This window comes from Eleutherodactylus coqui, chromosome 5, assembly GCF_035609145.1.
Source record: "Eleutherodactylus coqui strain aEleCoq1 chromosome 5, aEleCoq1.hap1, whole genome shotgun sequence".
NCBI lineage: Eukaryota > Metazoa > Chordata > Amphibia > Anura > Eleutherodactylidae > Eleutherodactylus > Eleutherodactylus coqui.
Window position 1 is genome coordinate 5,041,848 of NC_089841.1, and position 24,525 is coordinate 5,066,372.

General features: G+C 47.0%; 1 protein-coding gene across 4 annotated transcripts in view; it reads right to left on the reverse strand.

The window, feature by feature from the left end:
• Window positions 1-1,001: 1,001 nt before the first annotated feature.
• Window positions 1,002-24,525, reverse strand: part of LOC136626860 (uncharacterized) — a 56,022-nt gene continuing 32,498 nt past the window's right edge. For 2 of the 4 annotated variants that reach the window (XM_066601819.1, XM_066601816.1), the window contains exons 4-7: window positions 23,602-23,693; window positions 23,477-23,517; window positions 21,932-22,060; window positions 1,002-1,691 (exon numbers count right to left, since the gene is read on the reverse strand). In XM_066601819.1, the coding sequence (XP_066457916.1) occupies window positions 1,605-1,691; window positions 21,932-22,060; window positions 23,477-23,517; window positions 23,602-23,693 (349 nt within the window). In that variant the 3' untranslated portion in view covers window positions 1,002-1,604. The remainder of the gene's footprint in view (window positions 1,692-21,931; window positions 22,061-23,476; window positions 23,518-23,601; window positions 23,694-24,525) is intronic. The other 2 variants (XM_066601817.1, XM_066601818.1) reach the window with 2 other exon arrangements.

Here is a 24,525-nt window from a genome sequence, read left to right on the forward strand (position 1 = left end):
CAGGTCTTTACAGCTCCTCACATTACAGGGATCTTATAGTCCTGCTGTGTGTTGGGGTTATGTATCCTGTCGGCGGTCCGTACATGTCAGCAGGTCTTACAGCTCCTTACATTACAGGGATCTTATAGTCCTGCGGTGTGTTGGGGTTATGTATCCTGTCGGCGGTCCGTACATGTCAGCAGGTCTTACAGCTCCTTACATTACAGGGATAAGAGTAATCAGCTGCTCTTAGTATGCATTAGAAAAGAGAAAAAACTCACTTCATGCGCTCCATCAAACAGTGACAGAATGTAGAAATCTTACTTGTTTAGGGGTGCCTGGACTCCTGGCACCCCCAATATCCCAGGAGGCAAAAAGGTTTCAACGGTGCAGGAATAATCCTCATAAAACGGTTTATTATATAAAAGAACAAAGCCTTTGACAAAGGCTTGATAAAAGCCGAAACACGCTGCAATGCCCATTTACCTGTTCTTTTATATAATAAACCGTTTTATGAGGATTATTCCTGCACCGTTGAAACCTTTTTGCCTCCTGGGATATTGGGGGTGCCAGGAGTCCAGGCACCCCTAAACAAGTAAGATTTCTACATTCTGTCACTGTTTGATGGAGCGCATGAAGTGAGTTTTTTCTCTTTTCTAATGCATATTTCTCTCCTCTTTGACACGTTTGTTTTGGAGTCGCTCGCTGCAGCTCTCCCTTAGGGGATGTTCTAGGACCATCAACACACACTGCCTTTACTTGAATTTTGAAAAAAACCCTATTGGACCAACAAACTGACCGGTCTCTTAACCATAGGACCGGTTCAGTTGCTGTGAGTTTCTGTTCATATTATCCTGTTTTCCTTCTTCCACACACCACTGGAGCACCGCTTCTGACTCTATTATTTATCTCAGCTGCTTTTAGGTGATACCCAAGAGGTATTGAAGTCTCATTGGTCGAGTATGCCCAGTTCAGCGGCGCACCGGAGAAGAACACACGTGAAACAGTCAGGTGATGCTTCCAAGCTCTCCTGAGGCATTTTATTATTGTATCATTTATATAGCAAATTTTATAGCATTTGTCATCAGCCAATCAGGAGCTGCTTCACCCCGTCAGCATCCAATCATTATATAATAAGCATTTCATAGCGAATCACAAAAAGGTTCTGGCCTTGAGCACGTTCATGTATCCATAGCTGCGTAGACAGAGAAAAAGCATCATATAGAAAATGTTCTATTGGAAGGAAAATAATCCATAAAGAAGGCTGTACCAAACTATCTAGAAGCAGGATACAGGGACATTGTGAATCCATTGTTATATATAGTGTATTGTTCGCTGCGATGTGCGCTATGATGTCACAGAGTGATGTGAGCTGTGATGTCACAGAGTGATGTGCGCTGTGATGTCACAGAGTGATGTGAGCTAACACTGATGTACTTGTTACTCTCACGCAGGGATACGTTCCTTCTTGAGTAGTCATTAAGAGGTCTCCTCTACAAGATCACTTGGTTTCTCTTACTGAGAACAGGCTATCACAGTAATAATAATCTCAGGATAATACATAGATGCTATCACCGCTTCCAGGGGGTTCGTTCTCACTTGGTGGGTAATCCTAGTAGACTGTATTATCCCTCTGTTGGCTGGTGATCTGCTGCCGTCTGATCCTGGTACGGCAACCCAACGGTGGAGTACGATGAGTCCGGGCCAGGTGCCTGCAACCAAATGCTGCATGTCAGTCAGTAAGTAGGAAGCAGACCCCTCCATCTACAATTGGGGTTATCTATATCACCAATCATGGATACACACATACATTGTTATGCCGCATCACACGGTGCCGCGGCACAAGAGCGCGGTCTCAGTATCATCTCTTTCATGCAGGGAGCGCAGCTTTTATTAAGAAACTTGTTTATTATATGGGAGTCAAAAAGTATGGAGACACCTGAATAAGTGGAAAGCAGTGGTTAGGGAAGCCATCCTGTGCGTGGCATGTTACTAAGGGGAAAGGGACAAATCTGTGAGGCGTGGTGGCCAATATGATGACCATTTTTTAAGCTGCCATCTTGGAACCAAGTGGATATTTTCAAATAGGAACGGGTGCATGTGACACATGTATCGGATGAGGAACCCAAATCTTTGCTTAAAGGGGTTGTCTCACGCCGAAACGTTTTTTTTTTTTTTCAATAGCCCCCCCGTTCGGCGCGAGACTAACCCAAGGCATGTGTTAAAAAAAAAAAAAAGTTTAGTACTTACCCGAATCCCCGCGCTGCGGCGACTTCTTCCTTACCTTACTAAGATGGCCGCCGGGATCTTCACCCACGATGCACCGCGGGTCTTCTCCCATGGTGCACCGTGGGCTCTGTGCGGTCCATTGCCGATTCCAGCCTCCTGATTGGCTGTAATCGGCACACGTGACGGGGCGGAGCTACGAGGACCATCTCTCCGGCACGAGCGGCCCCATTCACCGCACAGAAGACCGCACAGCGCAAGCGCGTCTAAAATCGCCAGAAGACGGCGATTTTAGACGGATCCATGGTGACAGGGACGCTAGCAACGGAGCTGGTAAGTGAATAACTTCTGTATGGCTCATATTTAATGCACGATGTATATTACAAAGTGCATTAATATGGCCATACAGAAGTGTATAGACCCACTTGATTTCATGAGACAACCCCTTTAACCCCTTAGTGACGGCCCCATTGCCTTTTTATGTCCTGGCCTGCTGGGCTTAATTTCCAGAGGACGTAAAAACATGCCTCCTCTGGGAATGACAGCCCTGTAGGCTCAGCATGTGACAGCTCCATGCTGATGGTTGCCGGAGGTAGCTGAAAGCATGGAGCTGTCATCCCGGGCCGGGGGACTCCACCCCCGGTCATCGGCGATACCAGTGATCGCGTTAAAGTTAATGAAAAGTTTTAAAAAGTTAAGCTCTCAGCTCCCCTTACGGATTGGATCCGTAAGGGGAGCTGAGAATACTCACCCCTCGTCCTCCACGCCGTCCGGCATCATCTTCGCTCTCCCCAGCCCTGCCGCCAGCGTCTGCACATGCGCGCCAGATGCATTATGTCATGGACATGTGCAGAGAGCTGGGAGGCCCTGGAAATTTAAAAACTCCCTGCTCCTGGCTAGTATGAGTAGCCAAGAGCAGGGAGATGTCACCAGGAGTCGTTGTATGCGGTACTCGGTCACATGATCGCTGCTGTTCATTGGATAACAGCGATCATGTAAAAGTTTAAAAAAGTTGAAAAAGTTTAATAAAAAAAAGAAAAAAGTTTGTTTCATCTTCCCTCATGGATCATATCCGTGATGAAATTAGGTACCGAAGGCCCCCAGATTTATCCCTGCACCTTGCCCGTCTTCTGCGCACGCGTCTGTCGCCAAAATGGCGGAGCAAGTGCAAAAGCCGCAGATTGGCGGGGTAAATCTCCCCGCACCTGGCTACTAAATGTAGCCAAGAGTCTGGAGACTTCATGGGGTGCCATGGTACGCGTTTCCCAGTCACGTGATCGCCGTTATCCAATGGATAACGGCAATCACATAAAAGATTTAAAAAAAAACAAAACAAATTTCACCTCCCGTCAGGGATGCAATCCGTGAGGGGGGGTGAAATAACTTAACCAAGGCCACCGGCAATGTCCCCTGATGGGATCCTTATCGGCGGACCTTTCCCCAGTTTTGATGTGTGCGCCCGTTGCCAAAATGGCGGACGCAAGCGCAGCAGCTGGGGAGGGCAAGAGAAAATTTAAAATCTCCTTGCTCCTGGCTACTGAAGATAGCCAAGAGCTTGGAGATGTCACGGGGGGCTGCGGTGAGCGTCTTCGGTCACGTGATCGCCATTATCCAACTGTCAGATTTAAAAGTTAAAAGACAGTTAAAGTTTGACGCTCCGTTCAGTTTGGGCCCCGTTGTGCATCCAGACAGAAGATTAGGGCCACAATGGGTATGTTTCTGAACACAGGACAAATGGGGGTATACATTTTGGGGTGAACGTCTTTATTCCTGTGTACGCTGTACAAAAAAATCTATTTTTAAAATGACATACTTGCCAAAAAAACAAAAATCAGAATTTTTTTTTCTGCTTTGCTTCAATTCATTCAAAAAACGGTGGAGTCAAAATACGCAGCACACGGCTAGATGAATGCATTAAGGGGTGTAGTTTTTAAAATGGGGTCATTTGTGGAGATTCTCTATTGTTTTTGTGAACCGAGAGCAAGGCAGGTGGTTTGGTCTCCGCAACCAGAAAGGACGCACACGGGGTGGTCAAGTTAAGATAAATGTATTTACTACAGGTTAATAAAGGCAAGTTAATGGTAAAAGAACAGGAATAAGGACAAGCACAATACACAGTATAGTTGGAACAATTCAAGTTGGATTTCACAATATATTCCACGTTTACTATGTCCACCTCCACAGCACGGACACTGAAAGAACAATAGTCCCAAAACTATCCCTAACTGACCCTAACTTCACATTTGGGTGCGCACCCCTCTTACTAGTGGTCCAGGTGGACTGCTTACAGTTTGTAGAAGCGCGCGTTGGGGCCCGATGTCGTTCCTTCCTTGTATAGCGAAGCGTCCTCTCCTCATGGTTATCACAACATCCGAGGCAATAAGATTCTTCTCAGCAGGCAGGAAAACCAAATGGATGCAATGGGATCCAACAGCAAGTAGCTCAGCACACTAACAGTCCTACACAATCCGTACACCCCGGTGGGATATAAGCCAGGGGTTGTGCAGTTACCGTCCGGTACTCAACAGCACTGCCAGTCTTTAGCTTTGGTGGCAATGTCCACAGCCACAATGTCAGTATTACTGGTTAGCCATTGGGCACAGTCCTTTCAGCATGGCTCCACTGAACATACTGTCTCTTTACACTCTGTCTGCCTCTGGACTGAATTACACACAGGTTAGCTGCACAGGACAGTCCTATAAGATCTCCACACACTCTCCATGCAGCACAGACACTTGGTTCTCTCTCTGCAAAGATGGCTGCTGCTCTCTGTGTGTCGTCACATCCTGCTTCCTTCTCATACTGGCAGGCTGACCTCACAGGGGTGAGTCCCTCCAGCATCACATTCCCAGTGCAGGGGCTGCTGACCAGAATCACAGAAACACATATACACTCAACTTTAACACAGTTTAAACAAATGAAACTTGGCACATTATTGGGCTGTATATTACATATTCCCCCCCACTTTAAGATTGACAGTCCCTGCCAACGACTGAATATCCAGATGGTTGTACTTTTATGCGCAAAGTGGTAGTGTACAGTTGTATGGCAGGCCAAACAAACTCATCCTGCAAATACCGAACGGGGGGGGGGGGGGGGGGGTGCCAGCATTTGTCCTAGTGGTCCGTCTGAGGACCTGTGGAATACTCTGGGGCACTTCAGCCATGGGCTGAGAAGTACTAGCAGACTCCGCACCAGTGGGGGCACAGGCTGGAGGCTCAGTAGTCACCGGTGGAACATCCTCAGGAGCAAGGATCGGCCAGCAATCATCGTCATAGTCCCATTCCACACCACCAGTCTCTGACTGTGGGAGCTCATTGAAGTTGGCAGTTCTGGTACAATTTTTTTCTTCAGAATAACACAGCACAACATATTTCTGTGAAGTACTCGAACACAATCAGCTCCTTCCTTCTGGACTTGGTACACTGGCCCATTGGCATACTTGCGGCCAACAACACGATATGGCACAGCCTCCCATCTGCTTTCCAGCTTCCCTTGAGGCTTCTTGACACGCACCAGAACCAGGTCGCCTGGCTGCAATGGTGCTTCTTGCACTGGGGTCTTATCAGAATGAGAATGCTCTCGTAGACGCTGCCGCACCAATCGATGGATCGTCTCAAGTCTCTGCCGATGTGCTCGTACCCAGGAGTTTGGATCCCTTGGAGGGAACCCATCCACATCAGTCAGCTGTAATTCTCCCATACTTCGCCCAGACCGCCCAAAGAGGAGAGTATAAGTGAAGTACCCCGTTGTAGGATGGACCTGATTATTATAGGCCCAGACCATCTCAGACAAGAACTGAGGCCATTGTAACTTCTTGTCTTTCTCCAGCGTCTGCAGCATCTGTAGCAGAGTTCTGTTGAATCTTTCACAGGCCCCGTTCCCTTGCGGATGGCATGGAGTTGTGTGCGACTTCTTTATTCCATAGATACGTTGAACTTCCTTCACTACATGGCCCTCAAAGCAGGCTCCCTGATCGGAGTGGATGCGTTGAGGACACCCATACACTCGAATGAAATCTTGACACAGAGCCCGAGCTGCTGACTCAGCTGTCTGGTCCTTGGTGGCAGTTACCACTGCAAATTTGGTGAAGTGGTCCACCATTACGAGGCAATACTGATGCCCGCTGTTGGATGGGCCCACCATTAGATAGTCTATCATGACGATTTCCAAAGGTTCCTGGGTCACTATGGTTTGCAGGGGAGCCCTCTCTTCTATTGCCTTATGGATCTCACAAGTTCGACAGCTGCGGCATACTTCTTCAACCATTTGATGGAGACCATGGCAGTAAATCAGACGCTGTAACCAACTAAAGGTCTTCTCGTGACCAAAGTGACCATTCTTGTTATGAGCCTCCATCGCCAATGAGCGAGCCAATTCACTAGGCACCACAATTTGCTATCGAACGTCGATTTCAGAAGGTAGATAAACCTTTCGGCATAGAACTCCATTTTTCATCTCCAACTTCTCCCACTGACTCAGAACCGATAATATCTCCCGTGTGAGTCGTTCTCTTTCCTCTCTACAGGGCTTCTTGCCTTCCTCAACAAACTTGATCATCCGTGCCAGCCCCTCATTGGCCTGCTGCATCTGTGCCCATTCCTGTCTTGAGGGACCAAAGAAAGGAGCCACTTCAGTCCCTTCCATTTCACACTGATTAGCGGTGGCCAAGGCCTGTGAAAATCTGCTGAAGTCAGGCACCTCCACATGCTCTAACTTGTGATCCACATCTCCTGTGGGGGTCTGGGTAGTTACCCTAGAAAGTCCATCAGCATTCTGGTTCTCTGTCTTGGACGGATACTTAATATGATAATTGAACTTGGACATTCGGGCTATCCACCTCTGCTCTAAAGCCCCAAGCTTGGCATTTTCCAGGTGAGCTAATGGGTTGTTCTCAGTCAGTACTAAAACTTCAGCCCCAGTCAAGTATTCAGAGAATTTCTCAGTCATGGCCCATACTAGTGCCAACAGCTCCAATTCAAATGAACTATAATTCTCGGGATTTCTTTCAGAATCCTGCAAAGACCGGCTGGCGTATGCTATAATCCGCTCCTGGCCATCCTGAACCTGGGAAAGCACTGCTCCGAGACCATAGAGGCTCGCATCCATACATAGCTGGAACGGTAAGTGGTAATCAGCGTACGCCAAGATTGGGGTCGTTGTCAGAGCATCCTTCAATTCCCGGAAGGCTTTTTCCTGTTCAGTTCCCCATTTCACAGGCCTGTTCTTTGGACCACCGGATGTGCCCCGTAGGAGGGCATTTAGTGGTGCTGCTACCCTGGCAAAATCCTTAAAGGGGTTGTCTCGCGGCAAACATTAAAATTTTACATAAGCCCATTCCCCCTGTCACCCCCCTGGCATAAAATAGCATTTTAAAGCGGTTTTTAAGCCGCTTGCTACTCACTGATGTGATGAAAGATGAACTTATAAAATTCTTCTCCAAAGATGGCCGCCGGTCCTTTCCCAGGGATGCACTGCGGTTTTCTCCCATGGTGCACCGCGGGTCTTCTCCCATGGTGCACCATGGGCTCTGTGCATTCCATTGCCGATTCCAGCCTCCTGATTGGCTGGAATCGGCACACGTGATGGGGCGGAGCTACGCGATGACGCGTAGAAGGGGGCGGAGCCAGAACGCAGCTCGTGCCCGGACGGACCAGAAGGAGAAGACCCTTCTGCGCAAGCGTGTCTAAAAAAGCAAGAAGACCCCTAAATTAGACGGAGCAATGGAGACGGGGACGCCAGCAACGGAGCAGGTATGTGAATAACTTCTGTATGGCTCATATTTAATGCACGATGTATATTACAAAGTGCATTAATATGGCCATACAGAAGTGTATACCCCCACTTGCTTTCGTGAGACAACCCCTTTAATAAACCGTCGATAGTAACCGGCTACTCCAAGAAATGCCCTCCCTTCTGACAGGGTAGTTGGTGTCGGGCAATCTTGAATAGCCACTATCTTGTCCCTCGACAGTCTCACCCCTTCTCCTGATATGCGATGACCCAAGTAATCAAATTCAGATTGGAACAACCAACATCTGCTAGGTTTTAATTTGAGCCCATGTTCCCGCAATCGTCGAAATACTTGACCCAGTTGGTAGAGATAGTCTTCAAAGGTTGCAGAATACACTATAATGCCGTCCAAGTAGATGAGAGTGAACTCAAAGTTGAAGTCATCGAGACATTTCTCCATCAATCTCTGGAACGTTCCGGGTGCATTTGTCAGTCCGAAGGGCATCCGGTTAAATTCATATAGTCCCATGGGCAAGATGAAAGCTGTCTTCTCCTTGTCTTTCTCAGCCATGGGCACCTGCCAATACCCACTAGCCAGATCTAGTGAGGAGAAGTACTGAGCTCTCCCTAGCGCCAAGAGGGACTCCTCAATCCGGGGTAAGGGGTAGGAATCTCTCACGGTGCAGGCATTTAACTTCCGATAGTCTACACAAACCGAAGAGACCGATCTTTTTTTTTTTTACTAACACCACTGGAGCTGCCCAGGGACTTTGGCTTTCTCGGATGATCCCACCTTGCAGCATCTTAGTCAACAGTTCTTTCACTTCCTGATACAACCGTGGAGGAATTTGTCGGTAGCGCTCTCTAATTGGAGGGATGTCTCCTGTGGGAATCTCATGGCAGACCCCAGTTGTACATCCAAAATCTTCAGCGTAACGCGTGAAAGTGGCTCTGTTTTCCCACAACAGCTCATCTATCTTCTGGACCTGTTTTGGAGAACACGAATAAGTCTCCATCTTCATCTGTTCTCGAATTGCACGGCCATTCCATTCAGAGGAGGGACCCTCATCTTCTCCCATAGACACGGTTATGGTCCACTCATCCCTTTCAGCCGGCTTCAGATGCCTCAGAGTTACTTGCTTTACTTCTTCCGGAGTTACATAGATGTTACCCAGCAGCCTTCCTGGTGTCAGATCTACACTCTGGCCCTGGGTGTTTACACATCGGAGTGGTACTCTCCCATTGTGAACTATTGCCAAGGAACAGGCTACTAGCGGATCAACATCTCCTTCGGCTGCCGGCAGTGGTTCTACGAAGACAGCTATGCCTTCTAATTTCCGACAGGTGCCTACAGGCATGGACACTATCATCTCCCGACGGGGTGGCAGTGTAACTTTTGTATGCATAGGGACAGAAATTCGTGCCAGAGGACACTGTGCATCCGAGCTTTCCTGTAAGCCACATATCTGGATCAGCCGATGGAACGCTGCTTGAGTAGGCCGATGGGTGGTAGTTTGTTTCCAGTAACCATGACCTTTCTTTTCAAAGAGTATCTGATCCAATTCTTTTAGCACATTCATCCCCAAAATGACAGGGGCCTTTACTTCATGTGGCTCCTGTACCACCACAATGCCTTTCTTACCTAGATCTTGACCACATAACTGGACGTTCATCCAGGTCACTCCCACTACTGGGACTGGTAACTGGTTGGCTGCGACTACTCGTACGAATGTATGGGGATCATATTTCACATGTTGTCGGAAGTACCGTTCATAACAATCTCTACTCAGAGTCGTTACTTGAGAACCTGTGTCAATCATCCCGATAACCGGAATACCTTCTAATTCCATTTGGATGACAGGACTTGCAGCAATTAGGTCATCATCAGGGCATTTTCCCCACGTAATCTCCTTCTCAGTCTCCCCTACTCCGTGCCCTACAGCAGCAGGGGACCTTAGTTTAACGGCAGTCTCTCATAAGCTTGTCGCTGGTCTGGACATATGGCAGCAACGTGGCCCATCCGTCCACACTCCCAGCAGCGTATTTCTCGTAGTTCTGGACATCGATTTGGGCCCATTCGGTAAGCCCCTTCGGTTTCTCCTGAGCGCTGTACTAAATTATTGGGACCCCTTCGGTAGGTCCTGTTCTCATCCCTCCAGCGGGGTTGTGGGTGGTTCTGACCTTCTTGGTGTAGACGGCCCACTCCTTCAGCTCTAGTTCTCTGGAAGTCTGCAATTCTCATAGAGTTTTCATCACAACAGGTTTGCAAGCGTTCCATTTGCTCTTGCAATTTCTGCATTACTGTTAGAATTTCTTTAGCTGGCACTCTTTCTACTGCTTCTGGGCTGGAGCTAGCCCCCTGCGACAAAGTGACTCCAACTGCGGTCTGGGGGTTTGGGCAATACTATTGGCACGTGAGATGGCCTCTACCTGCACGTCATGAAATTTAGCATTAGTCTCTCGTCGTATAAAGTCCTGCATAGCAACAGTCAAACTGCCGGCGCGGATCCCCAGAACAAACTGGTCACGGAGAGTCCGATCAGGGTTACAGAAGGCCGGTGAGCCTCTTTCCTTCCCTTGAATATCTCGGATCAGTTCTTGTAGGGCATTTGCATATTGGGGGAGACTTTCATTCTCCTGTTGCACTCTCTGGAAGAATCGAGCCTGCAGGAATCCCAGCAATGCTGTTTCTCCATAGATGGTTTCAAGAATCTGTACCACTTGCTCAAATGTCTGCCTTTGATCGAATGGCCTTAATATCACTGTGGTCTTAGCATCACCTTGTAACGTCAATATTGCTAGCTCTACTAGTACTTCTGGTGCGGTCTGGTACATTCGCTGGACCATTCTTATCTGCTCCACCCACATACTCACAGACATATTATTGCCATCAAATTTAACTAACTGACTCACTATAGCCCCTGCTGGCATTCCTCCTCTGGCACCATCCCCTCTAACTGGTGCGTTGCCATCCATTCTGGAAAGCGGATCCTGCCGACTAATGCCAATTTGTGAACCAAGAGCAAGGCAGGTGGTTTGGGCTCCACAATCAGAAAGGACGCACATGGGGTGGTCAAGTTAAGAAAAATGTATTTACTACAGGTTAATAAAGGCAAGTTAATGGTAAAAAAACAGGAATAAGGACAAGCACAATACACAGTATAGTTGGAACAATTCAAGTTAGATTTCACAGTATATTCCACGTTTACTATGTCCACCTCCACAGCAAGGACACTGAAAGAACAATAGTCCCAAAACTATCCCTAACTGACCCTAACTTCACATTTGGGTGCGCACCCCTCTTACCAGTGGTCCGGGTGGACTGCTTACAGTGTGTAGAAGCGCGCGTTGGGGCCCGATGTCGTCCCTTTCTTCTATAGTGAAGTGTCGTCTCCTCACGGTTATCACAACATCCGAGGCAATAAGATTCTTCTCAGCAGGCAGGAAAACCAAATGGATGCAATGGGATCCAACAGCAAGTAGCTCAGCACCCTGACAGTCCTGCAGAATCCATACACCGCAGTGGGATATAAGCCAGGGTTGTGCAGTTACCGTCCGGTACTCAACAGCACTGCCAGTCTATAACTTTGGTGGCAATGTCCACAGCCACAATGTCAGTATTACTGGTTAGCCATTGGGCACAGTCCTTTCAGCATGGCTCCACTGAACATACTGTCTCTTTACACTCTGTCTGCCTCTGGACTGAATTACACACAGGTTAGCTGCACAGGACAGTCCTCTAAGATCTCCACACACTCTCCATGCAGCACAGACACTTGGTTCTCTCTGCAAAGATGGCTGCTGCTCTCTGTGTCGTCACATCCTGCTTCCTTCTCATACTGGGTCTGCAGACAGGCAGGCTGACCTCATAGGGGTGTGCCCCTCCAGCATCACATCCTGCTTCCTTCTCATACTGGGTCTGCAGACAGGCAGGCTGACCTCATAGGGGTGTGCCCCTCCAGCATCACATCCTGCTTCCTTCTCATACTGGGTCTGCAGACAGGCAGGCTGACCTCATAGGGGTGTGTCCCTCCAGCATCACATTCCCATTGCAGGGGCTGCTGACCAGAATCACAGGAACACATATACACTCAACTGTAACACAGTTTAAACAAATGAAACTTGGCACATCATTGGGCTGTATATTAGGACAAGTATATGCACAGAAGCAGCACTCCTATTGCCATAAGGCTGGGACACAGTCTGTATATTACATTTTGGCCGCTCAAGAGCTCTACAAGTGGGCAATTGGGCCTAAAACGCCTTTAAGCAAAATGTCTGTTCTGAAAGCCACTGACTACTCCTTTCAGTTAGGGTCCCGTTGTGCATATGGACAACGATTAGGGCCACAATGGGTATGTTTCTGAACACGGGACAAACAGGGGGATCCATTTTTGGGGTGACAGCCTCCATTCATATGTCTGCTGTCCAAAAAGACTGTTTTTAAAATGACATAATTGATAAAAACAAAAATCGTAATTTTTTTCTTCTGCTATGCTTTGATTCATTCAAAAACTGGGTGGTCAAAATACACAGCACACCCCTAGATTAATGCGCTAAGAGGTTTAGTTTCCCAAATAGGATCATTTGGTGGGGTCCTCCGTGTTTTGGCTGCTCAAGGGGTCTACAAGTGGGCAATGGGGCCTAAATCACCTTCAAGCAAAATGTCTGATCTGAAAGCCACCGGCTGCTCCTTTTGGTTTTGGCCCGTTGTGCATACAGACAGAAGATTAGGGCCACAATGGGTATGTCTCTGAAGACAGGACAAACAGGGGGATCCATTTTGGGGTGTAAATTCTCCTTTTCATGTTCATTATAGAAAAAAATCCTGTGTTTAAAATGACGCATTTGCAAAAATATGACATTTTATTTTTTCTCGTTTAAATTGCATTAATTCCTGAAAAAAAACCTGTGGCGTCAAAATCCTCCTGACCCCCTCAGTGAATACATTAAGGGGTGTCATTTTATAATGGGGTCATTTGTGGGGGGATCTATCATTCTGACACCTAGGAGCCTTTGCAATCTTGGCTTGGTGCCGGAAAATAAAGTGTTCCTCAAAATGTTGATAATTAATGTTAAATTTGTACTTCTCCTAAATGGTTAAAAAAACAAAAGTTTTTCCAATGTGCGTCCAGAATAAAGTAAACAGATGGAAATATATATCTTAGCAAAAATTTCTATGTTATGTTTGCACATATTTGAGATATTGCAGTAGGAAATGTGAAAAAAAATGACAATTTTTTCAAAATTTTCCCAATTTTGGTGCTTTTAATAAATATCCATAAATTCTATCGGTCTATTTTTTCTGCCTAAATGAAGCACAACATGTGGCGAAAAAACAATGTCAGAACCATATGGATATGCAGAACCTTTATCGTGTTTTTCCATGTAAAAGTGACATGTCAGATTTCCAAAGTTATTAACAATGTTTCCGTGACATGGAACCCAAGGATGATCCACTGCAGGATACGCTCAATGTGCTCCCCATTGTTTAGAATCATCAAGGCTGTCCTCTTCTCTCATCCACAATTTACACCCCACAGCTAAAAGTCCGTAGGGGTTAGATGCAGCGCACGTAGGGGCCACTCCACCGAGCCACGAAGCCCAATTCATTCCCCCAGAAACTGTTGATTTGAGAAGCTTGCAGAAATGACGTCTTAATATGGAACCAAGTTGATATTTTCCGGTGGGAAGGCCCATGTGACATAAGTACCTAAGTGAGGATCGGATGAGGAATCCAAATCTGTACTAAAATGTGCCGAACCTTTATTCCTTTATTACCAATTTTCTCTTTGTTAGTCACAGATATGGTTCGGGATTTTTCCATAAGTAGCGCGGACTATTTTTATTATTCTGTACGTCGTTGATCCAGTGGGTTCCACAAGGCAGTGGGACACAAAAGCTCAGCAGCTCTCCTGAAAAGCCCATCAGGATTACGGAAGCAGGAGGATCACCGATTAAGGATTAATATTGAAGCGCATCTGGATGTGGAGGTGTTGGTGGAGCTCCCCAGAAAGGGCCCCACTATCCACCGGGTGAGTCCAGATTTCATTTGATTTATCATTCAATTACTCATTGGGGTTATTCCTTTGCCAGAAGGAGCGCTACCCTAAAATTTTCTACAAATATGGCTGTAAGATTAACAAGCGAGGTGAGGACAGACACTGATCTCTGGAGAGTGCAGTACCCTAACAGACCACCCATCCACCCTGGCACAGTTGGCAAATTGCTTGCCAATATTCACCAGTCAATGGAATAAAAGGGCCACAGATGAAGCAACAACAATGGCGTCCTTCTGCAGGAAGCCGCATCGTAGCACCCAGCATCTGTCACAGGAGAGCAGCGTGAGTTGAGCCACCATTGGGCAGATGCTGGCTATGCACAATAGACGCCGGTACAAGATCCAGTTGCTGCATCCTCTCAAGGAGGACGTTCCCAATCACTAATTACGGAACGGGTGTCACAGCAGGTTCAACGGGACAAACATTTCACCAATACAATACTGTTCAGGGATGAAGTGAACATCTATGTGAACAAACAAAACCTTCACTACTGATCCCACACAAACCAGCACTCTACAGATCTCTCCGAGGTAGTTGGTGAGCAGAAAGTCATGGTGTGGTTCGGTGTGTGGGGTACAAAGACAGTGGGTCCATTCTTCATTGACAGTAACCTTAATGCTGCCAAGTATCGGACGAGGTTACATGATGAGGTGCAACGTAGATGGTGCATCCCCAGTGTTCTTCTAGCAAGTGTTCTTCTAGCAAGCAGTTTCCAGAGAAGTGGCTCAGTGGGGTGGTGCCAGCGCTCCCCGGATCCTATCCCCCAGGACTTCTATCTGTGGGGTGAGGTCAAGCCCAGGGTTTGCATAGTGAAAATCCAGATACGGGGACAGATGTAACTGCAAATGCTGGGATGCCTGTTCAAGTATTTCTGCTGAGGTGTTGCTATCAGGGCATCGTGGATGGGAGAAGAGGATAGCCTTGACGATTTGAAGCAACAGGAGCACTTCTAGCATATCCTGTAGTGGATCGTCTTTGGGTTCCATGTCACAAAAAAATAGTTACCAACTTTGGTAGGAATAAAGGTAGATGATACATCACATTCTCCAGTAGATACATATGTCACATGCGCGCCTTCCTATTTGAAAACATTGACTTAGTTCCAAGATGGCGGATTTTAAAATGACACCGCCCCGTTCAGATTTGCCCCCTTCTCCTTAACAACATGCCACACACAGGATGGTGTCCCCAACAACCGTTTTCCATTTATTCAGATGTTTGCATAATTTTGGACCACTCTATACACTCCTCAACATGGAAATTACAACACCAAGAAGGACAAGCCATAAGGTTGGGCTAATTGAAGAAGTTGAAGGTGTTGCTAAGATATGCAAATGATCACATTGTCAAGGACCTTGCTCCAATCTGTGGGATGTGGGAGGGGCTTTCATAGTATCAAAGCCAGATTGAAAGCAAGTCCTTCTAGCCACATGAAACCTCAAAAATCAGATGAAATCTTGTGGTGTGATGCCTTCTGTTCATTGATGTGTTGGCAAACAGAGAGGGACAGAATCCTTGACCTGAGAGACCTTGGTTTATCACTCTGGCAGATCACTATGCACATAGGCCGAGATGTCAGATGCTCAACGTTGCGTGTCCTAGTGGTTGGGAGGACAACAACAAACTCCAATGACAGCAAGAGGAGCACAGAGTCGACCCCTGCACGGACGGATCATCAGATTAGAAGAATGGCGCATAGTGATCCATTCTGTACTGCAAGAGAAATAGGACCTCACATCCCAAGCCTCCGGCATCAACCAGTGTCTACACAAACCATCAGGAGGCGCTGATTGGGCTACGAGCCAGACATCCAGCAACATGTGTCCCACTATCCTCAAAGCATCGCTCTCATAGGCTATCGTGGTGAGGAACAAGATGGTAATGGAGGCTGGAATGGAGGTCAGTCCTCTTCAGCTGATGAGCTTTTGTCTCAGATGCCATGATAGTCCGGAGACCATGTGGACAACACCATGAAGAGGCCTTCACGAGGGCCTACTGCTGTGATTATGGTGTGGGGTGGCACAATGTACAGTAGCCAGACCCCTCTAGACTCCATTCCAGGTAGACTAACAGCTCAGCGTTATATTGATTTGGTCGTGGGTCCTTTTCTACGAAGTGTCCTAGAAGCAGTTTTTCAACACAACAACACCAGGATGCATGCTACTTGTGCAACTGTAGCAGCCTGTGTGGCCTAAATGTGCTACTATGGCCTGCAGCGTCTCCGGACTTGTCTCCCATCAAGCACATCTGGGCTACAATTGGTTGGCAATTGTAAAGGGAGCCGCCAGCAGCGCATCTGGATGACTTGCACACCAAAGTGCATTCAGAGTGGCAGAACGTTCTACAGACAACCATTACCAACCCTTACTGATAGCATACTGGGCGTGTGTGTGGCGCTCATACTCCATACTCAATAAGTTAAGATGTTTGGGGTATTTTGTTCCCATTCTTTCACGGTTTGCACATCAATATCATGTCTATCCATCCTGCGATTTCCATAGTTCTACAACTTTTCCTTCTTGGTGTTGCAATTTCATTGTTGAGGAGGGTATATTACTTCCAACTTTTCGCTCTCAGCAGCTCTTCTCTTCCAGGATCTGATGACTAGTGATCAGCGATTAGTGGAATAATCAGGTTGTATCGACTTCACAAAAATCATCATGAATTGGGACAGCCAATTCCAATGCCCATTAAAGTCAGTAGGAGGAAAAACTGAGTTCACTAATTTGCCCTTTAGAAGGTCCCCAATCATCTAAAGTCACCCAAATTGCATGGGGATACAGTCACACATCTGAGGAACGCTACACTCCTCGCCAAAATAGATTAAAATAGTGTAGAATCGTGTGGTGGTCAATCATAGTGCTGCGGTGTCACTGAAAACACAAGAAAGCCCACATAGGGTCTCCGAGATCAAAAAATTGTGCCACGGAAGAGAGCAGGTGAGCTCATTGTTTTATACGCAATATCATAAGGTTTACAAGGACAAATTCTACCAGCTAAACAGAACAGCCGAGTGCGGACCTCCTCCAAGGAACAGCTGGAGAGCTACACATGTTCCTTGTGCTGTAGAAAATTACTTTGGGAGGAGTAGAAGGAGGAAAGCAGCAGCAGCACCACCAGCAGCAGGACCACCAGCATCTTAAGGGCACAGTGTGGTCTTTGGTATGTCCATGCTCAGTCATATGTGAGTAACGGTATTAGTGTATCTTGACACCACTGGAAGATAGGTGTTTGACAGGAGGAACGCCCCTCTCACACCCCTAGCTCCTGATTAGTTCAAGAATACAAGGTCCGAGGATGCATTGTTGTCAGCCATGGCCGTTTGTTGTCACTGAGTATTCCCACGTCTCTGTGCCCTCCCTAAGGCCAGGAGTGACTGTCCCTCCATTGAGCTCTTAGGGCTCCCTGCTGTCGTCCTCCTACTCCTACAGCGGTATTACTCTGCGCGTGGTGCCGCAGCGCTGCAATGCACTGCCAGCTGTGGCCTTCCATGGCACTGCTTCAGCCAGGCATGCGCCGCTCACCATGTCCTCCCCCAAATGCATGGCCTCCGCTGCTGACCATCTTCTCCCTGCAATGCACGCCAGCGCTGCTCACCATCACGCGGATCTATTTAGGAGCCGCTGGAACGCTACCACCACATAGATGTGCCGAACGACGGCTGTCTGTGCTGCCTCGCATGAGGCCGCACATGTCACACATGTCACACATGCGCTGATGTATTTATAATTGTATCTACACTGAATGACCCAAGAGCGCCACTACACTGTTAGTTACGCCCCCCACAGCAGGCGATTGACGTGGTGATGTCACGATATACAGGCGTGCTTACGTCTGATGGCGTGAGTATGCTGATGCACTGAGTATGCTGACGCCCCTTGTCATGTGACAGTGATGTGGTTTTGTCACACGCTGCTGATGGGGTGACATCACGTTGTGCATGCACGGCGATGTTGGTGACGATAAACTGCTGCAAGATGAGGTTAGTAGACTTTCAAGTGATACAACATCTGGAAGTAATATCACACATGGGAGGTACTATGGCTATGAGGCTATTTTGCGGTTACTATATAAGTGTGCAATCTTGGTCGCGGCGGGCATCGAAGCACGGAGCTACTGCTCTGTTTCTACAGATAGCGCTATGTACTATACCCCTTTGTTTCTGTTATATATGTGTTTTACGATGTCTATGTATTCATTTAATGCATGTTGTCTGGTGTTGTCTTCAGGCTTGAGAAAGACCTAAAAAGGTCGAAACGTTGCCTGTAGTCTCTTTATGGAACAATAAAGGCTCTTTTTTTAGCCGTCTGCACCATTTATGCTGCCACATTCTACATTACATCATTAAGGTGCTGCAGGCTGACATTATGGGAAATTCAATTTTTGGAGGATTTCACCCAAAATCAGTTTAGACTTACCAATTTTCTAAAATCGAGACAATTTTAACCCCCCGGCCGATCAAGACGAGCAACACTAGTTATGACAAAGGCCAGTAAGGTCTGGTTGCAGAAGGGAGTGCCCTAGGATTTGAGGCCTGGTTGCAATCCAAGATCAATGTGACCCTTATGGCTGCACACTGTCTGCCAGGCCTGAGTGGCTCCTGGATTCCCATTAGACATAAGAGGGCCGTGTTTAAGAATCACCCTGCATGAAAAGTGGCCACTCCTTGGGGTCAGGAATGGACTCTACGTATGTATAACCAGACGGTATTCTGTAACTGTGAGCTCCAAGCTGCAGAGACCGAGGGAAATGAATGGAGGTTACAAAAAGACAGAGACTGATGGATTCTGGGTAAACAGAGGTAATTATGACACCTGCCCCCCCCCCCCCCCCCCCCCCTGAGCACCGTCAATAGATTTCTTTGACAATTTCCCCTGAAGGTTATTAGCATATTTACAAACAAGGCATTTAGCTCTTCTGGGATGGTCAGGTGATGAATTAAAGGGGTTGTCCCGCGCCGAAACGGGTTTTTTTTTTTTTCAAACCCCCCCCCGTTCGGCGCGAGACAACCCCGATGCAGGGAGGTAAAGAAAGCTCACCGGAGCGCTTACCTGAATCCCCGCGCTCCGGTGACTTCTCTACTCACCGCTGAAGATGGCCTCTTCCTCCGTGGACCGCAGCTCTTCTGTGCGGTCCATTGCCGATTCCAGCCTCCTGATTGGCTGGAATCGGCACGTGACGGGGCGGAGCTACACGGAGCTACACGGAGCCCCATAGAAGACTGCAGAAGACCCGGACTGCGCAAGCGCGGCTAATTTGGCCATCGGAGGGCGAAAATTAGTCGGCACCATGGAGACGAGGACGCCAGCAACGGAACAGGTAAGTATAAAACTTTTTATAACTTCTGCATGGCTCATAATTAATGCACAATGTACATTACAAAGTGCATTATTATGGCCATGCAGAAGTGTACAGACCCACTTGCTGCCTCGGGACAACCCCTTTAAGGTGGGTTTACATCTGCATTTCCATTTTTCTGGTCCATCATAGAAATAGAAAACTGGAAATTCTGGTAGCACCAAATTTCTCACATGGCGGACATCAGTAGCACACCATGGACCTTATTGACTATAATGGGGTCTTTTGTGTTTCTGTCATGGTGTCCATTGTTTTACTTTTTTCAGCTTTTCAAAGGCTCTGATGCAGATGTGAACCTGGCCTTAAGGTGTTATTTCTGCACACAAGCAGCTCATTATGTATCCGATCCAGTAGTCAGTTCACCCATTTGCCCTCAGGATGGCACAAATTCTACACTTTATCTGACACATGTAGACAGTATACACTATGTTGACAAAAGTATTGGCCCCCCACCAATCCTGTGCTGTCAGGTGATGTGTGTGCATTATGTAAAAAGGCGAGTGTAGTGGCCCAGAGTTAACAGGGCCCCTCCATAATGTTAAGTGTTTGTCTTCTGCCTTTGTATTGTCAGCGTCTTCTATGTTGTGTATTGCAACTTTGCAGCACTGAATGAGTTAATGTCTGGGTTATGTCTGAGAAATGTATCTTGTTGTATGTCATGTGACTGTGATTTGATATCCATTTGAGTAAGGATGTAGAGAGAAGGAGTTGAAGAACTTGAGGGAGTTTATGCATGTCTGCAAGAGGGCAAGTAGTTGAGTCTGTCTTGGGGAGAAATGAACTTTTAGGAAGTAGGAGAAACCGTGCCAAGATGGAAGAGGCTGAGCGATGGCCTGATGCCTGCCCAGGCCCTGTCGGTGCTAATATGTAGTACTGAGAGAGAGTAAGAGGAACCACCCTGCAATGCTGAGTGCAACCTCAAATGTGAGTGTGTACTGGTGCAGAGCTGGAGAGAGAGTGAAGAGAGTTGCTGGGAGCAGAACCCCACAGATAACTGGGACTGTGGCTTCTTCTGCCATCCTGAGAATCCTCCCAGTCACACCACTATCCTGTATTGCACCTGTGTTTTTCTGGCGGATGGAATGTTCATGGACTGTTAACATTCTACTCAAACAAACGAGCTCTACCAACCGTTCCTGGTTCTGCTCAGAAAGGACGGAACTGTGGCGTCACCCGTGACATCAGAGAGCCTTAAGGTAAACTGTGGAATGGGTTTTCCCTGTGCAACTCCTCCAGCAGTAACTTGGACAGGTCCTGTGCTACCCCTAGGGGAGGAAATGGTAGAGCACAGTCATAAGACCTTATTCACCCCGCTATCTCCTCGGCTGTCGGCCCCCTCCTCGGACTTTGCAAGAGGATCACACAAGAGATCCCAGTAGAGAAACCATCAGATGCCTCCAGGTGTAGAGCTGACTATGGGGTCTGGTGGGGGGATGTCACCAACCAATCAGTACGGGACATTGGACAGCACAGGACAGCACTTTTGGACCTTCCAAATTCGACTGTTGGCCATGTTATTGGGGAATGGAAACCATCCGGTGCGTTTTTACAAAACATGGAACCAAAAGCCTTGTACGAGCTGGAAAGGCATCACACACATTGTCTTCCCTCGCTCAGGAGCTCACACAGGCCACTGGAATATCCATTAGCACCAGAACCATCTGTAGGGAACGGCATGCAAAGGGTTACCATAGATGAGCGGCTGCACACAAGCCCAAAATTACACCAGTGAATGCACAATGGTGTTTGGAGCATTGAACTGTAAATGATTGGATGCAAGTGTTGTGGACAGCTGAATCACAGGGCAACATCTTTTGATTGGATAGCGGCACTTGGTTGTGGTGGTTGCCTGGAAAGCGTTTTTTACACTTGTCCCGACAGTGAAATTTGGAGGTGATTCTATTATTGTGTGGGGCTGTTTCTGCTGGGAAGAACTAGGGCCATTGGTTATAATGTAGTCCACCCTCAACACCAGTGGGTACAGAGACATCCCGGATAATGTGGTATTATCTGCCCTGTGGTAATGCGCTGGTACAGCTCTGTGTCTCCACCAACATAACCGATGCACCATGTCATACGGCACACAGTGTTGAGTCTTGGTTTGAGGAGCAGAACATCTGTAAACATCATTGGCCAGCCCAAAATCTACATCTCAATCCCAATGAGCATCTTTGGGATGAACTGGTATCAGTGCACATCTAATATGCCCATCATCCCCCCATTACGATCTGAAGCTATCCTTGAGGGATGGAGGCAAGCTCCTCCACACATCTATGGGAAATTGGTAGAAAGCAGCCTAGGAGGGTTACTACAGTATTTGAGGCCAAATGCGGCCCAAGACCAGATGGAAAAATGTGATAAAGTCTAATTTCATCATTTTCTATGTGTGTCCAATACTTTTGTCAACATAATGTACAGAAGTGTAGGGGGCCCGGATCCACTGTGCAGAGTTCTCTTAGGGCCACATCACAAACAGGTGTCAAGTTTGCCTGATACAGATTGGGGGGGATGATTAGGATCCAGAACTACAAGGGTTCTGCACTTTCATTTGTGATGTGTGACAGAGATCTTACCCCCACACGGACATCAGCAATCTCCTGGTAGAAATGTCCCGACTGTGGAAGCTGCACTGAGTTTTCACTGTCTCGTGGCTGACCGGCGGTGGCATAGATGGTGGTTACGTTACTCTGAGGTTTCATCTTCTAAAATGAGAGTGAAGATTGTTAGAAATGAGGAACACAGATCAAGATACTAAGGGTCCTGAGTGAGGAGTGCATATAGAGGCATCCTCTCACCATGCAGGTAGCTGACTACCAAATTGGGGAGCGAATTACCCCTGTGAGGGGCACCATGCTACCTGCATGGTGAGAGGATGCATCTATATGCACTCCATAGTCAGTAAGTATACGGCCGCTTTCTGTGGTTACCTTAAAATCCACTGAAACATTTTTTTAAATTTCTAAGTGGGATGAAATGGGAAAAATGCAATTGCACAGTTTTTTTGTTGTTTTTTTTTTTTTGGGGGGGGGGGGGGGGGGGGGGGGGGGCAGCCAGGATGCAGTAAGAATGATATGTTACTGTTATTCCGTCAGTCAGTATGCTTACGGCCATACCAAATCTTTACGTTTTTTTTAATGTACTGTGGTACTACTTTAAAAAAAATACCTCAAAAATTGTTTCTGCTACCTTTTTTGCGCTCCGTAACGTTTAGATTCTTCCATCGATGGGGCTGTGCGATGGCTCCTTTTTTAAGAGGTGACCTGTACCATTTGGGGGTACTTTTTATTTAATTTTTTTCTTGCAGTTGGGAGTGGCCGAAAAAAAGTAAAATTCTGGCACCGTGTCTTGTTTTCATTTTGGTTGTCATTCACTGTTCTGGATAAATATATTTGCAGTAAAAATTGGACTTTCAGGGATGCAGCAATTCCATTATTTTTTTTTTGCTTTTTCTATGCAAGAACTGGGAAATTATTTTTTTTAAAACTTAATATTTAAAAATTTTTTTCTAAGAGTCAAAAAATTCTGTTTTTTACTATTCTTTTTTTTTTTGTAGTCCTCATAGGGGACTCTAACTTGTGATTATTTCAATACGTTAAAGGGTTAACAGCCACGAGTGGAGATATCTCTGGTTGCAGCTGTTGCAAGTGGGTATCAACTGTTAAAGATGTCTGACACCCACCATGTATGATATCCTCCACTATACATGAATGGTGCATGTCAGGAAGAGGTTAAAGGGGTTACCTGAGCTTATAGCGGCATCAGAGAAGGAGCCCTGCTATCTCTGTCAGCTCGAGCTGCTCTGTCAGAGCATTCCATTCAGATCAGGCTGGCACCGTGTAATATTCCATATACTGCCAGTTTGGAGCATCAGACACGTCTCCAAGAATTACTTCAAGGCTGTGGCTCCTTAGAAGATAGGAGACCTTAATCCTACAGGGCTGGTAATGGGGGTCTCGTAATGGGGGTCTGGTAATAGGGGTCTGGTCTCTTTGTTCACCTAGCTGATATTTGGCAATGCCCAATTGAGCTCTGACAGAATGTTGTAGTGACCCCCTGGGTACACGGCCAGTTGTCGGGTCCACGTGATGAAGGTGACAGATGTCTTATGGGTAACTTACCTTGACTGTAGACTCGTCTTCCTCTTTGAGTCTCCTCCAACCTGGAAGAAGTGTGAGAATGTGAAGTATGAGACATGATAGGTTACAAGTCTAGGGTCAAATGTACACAAGGGGAGGTGTCTTACATCGGGACCAGACAGCGTATCTCCGCAGGAGAACAACGGTAAGGAGAACCAGGAGGAACAGCACGATGGATAACAGAGCAAAGATGGCGGCCCTGAAGGAGACAAAGTCACATGATAGTATCTGAGAAATATCTATATACATCTAAATTATACAGCCAGAAGTATGTGAACCCCTCCTCATCGCATTCCAGGGGTGCTGAAGGGGTTCTACCAAAATTACAAATTATCTCCTAACCACCCCAAAACCTTGCAGTAAATCATCTGGAATTGTGGGAGTGGTTATTAAAGGGGTTGTACCAGAACTCCAAGTTATGCCCCGCCCACAGGACAGGGGATAGCTGGCTGATTGGTTGGGGGTCTCACTGTTCATTGTTGGTTTTTCCTGCTCACTTTCAAAAAATCATAACTTTATTTTTTCATTTAAATGTCCCGTATAATGTACCGAAGAACTCGAAAACATTTCTAAGTGGAGTGAAATGAAGTTTAGAAATGGACAGAGTAGAAGAAAGTCTTCAAAATGTTGACGGGAAAGAAATGTCCAGTGTACCTGCAGAAGCCGAGGAATGGAAGCATGTGACCCAAAGAAGCAGGAAGAACATGAGTCAGCCAGCACCCATACTGCTTGGGAACCGGTACGAGGTTCTCAAGCAGGGGGAGCTCATACTGGTTCCTGAGCAGAAGGAGAAAGAGGTGCAGCAAGAAATGACTCCACCCACAAAGATCAGAGCAGAGGAGAAAGAGGTACAACAAGAAATGACTCTAACCACAAATAACTGTGTAGGAAGTGCACAGAGTGCTCTTGAATGGAGAAAAAGAAGTGCTGTTGTGAAGAAGAAGAAAAAGAGAGGTGGTTGTAGGGGATTCCTTATTGAGAGGAACTGAGGCCGCTGTCTGCTGTCTTCCAGGTGCACAAATTACAGATGT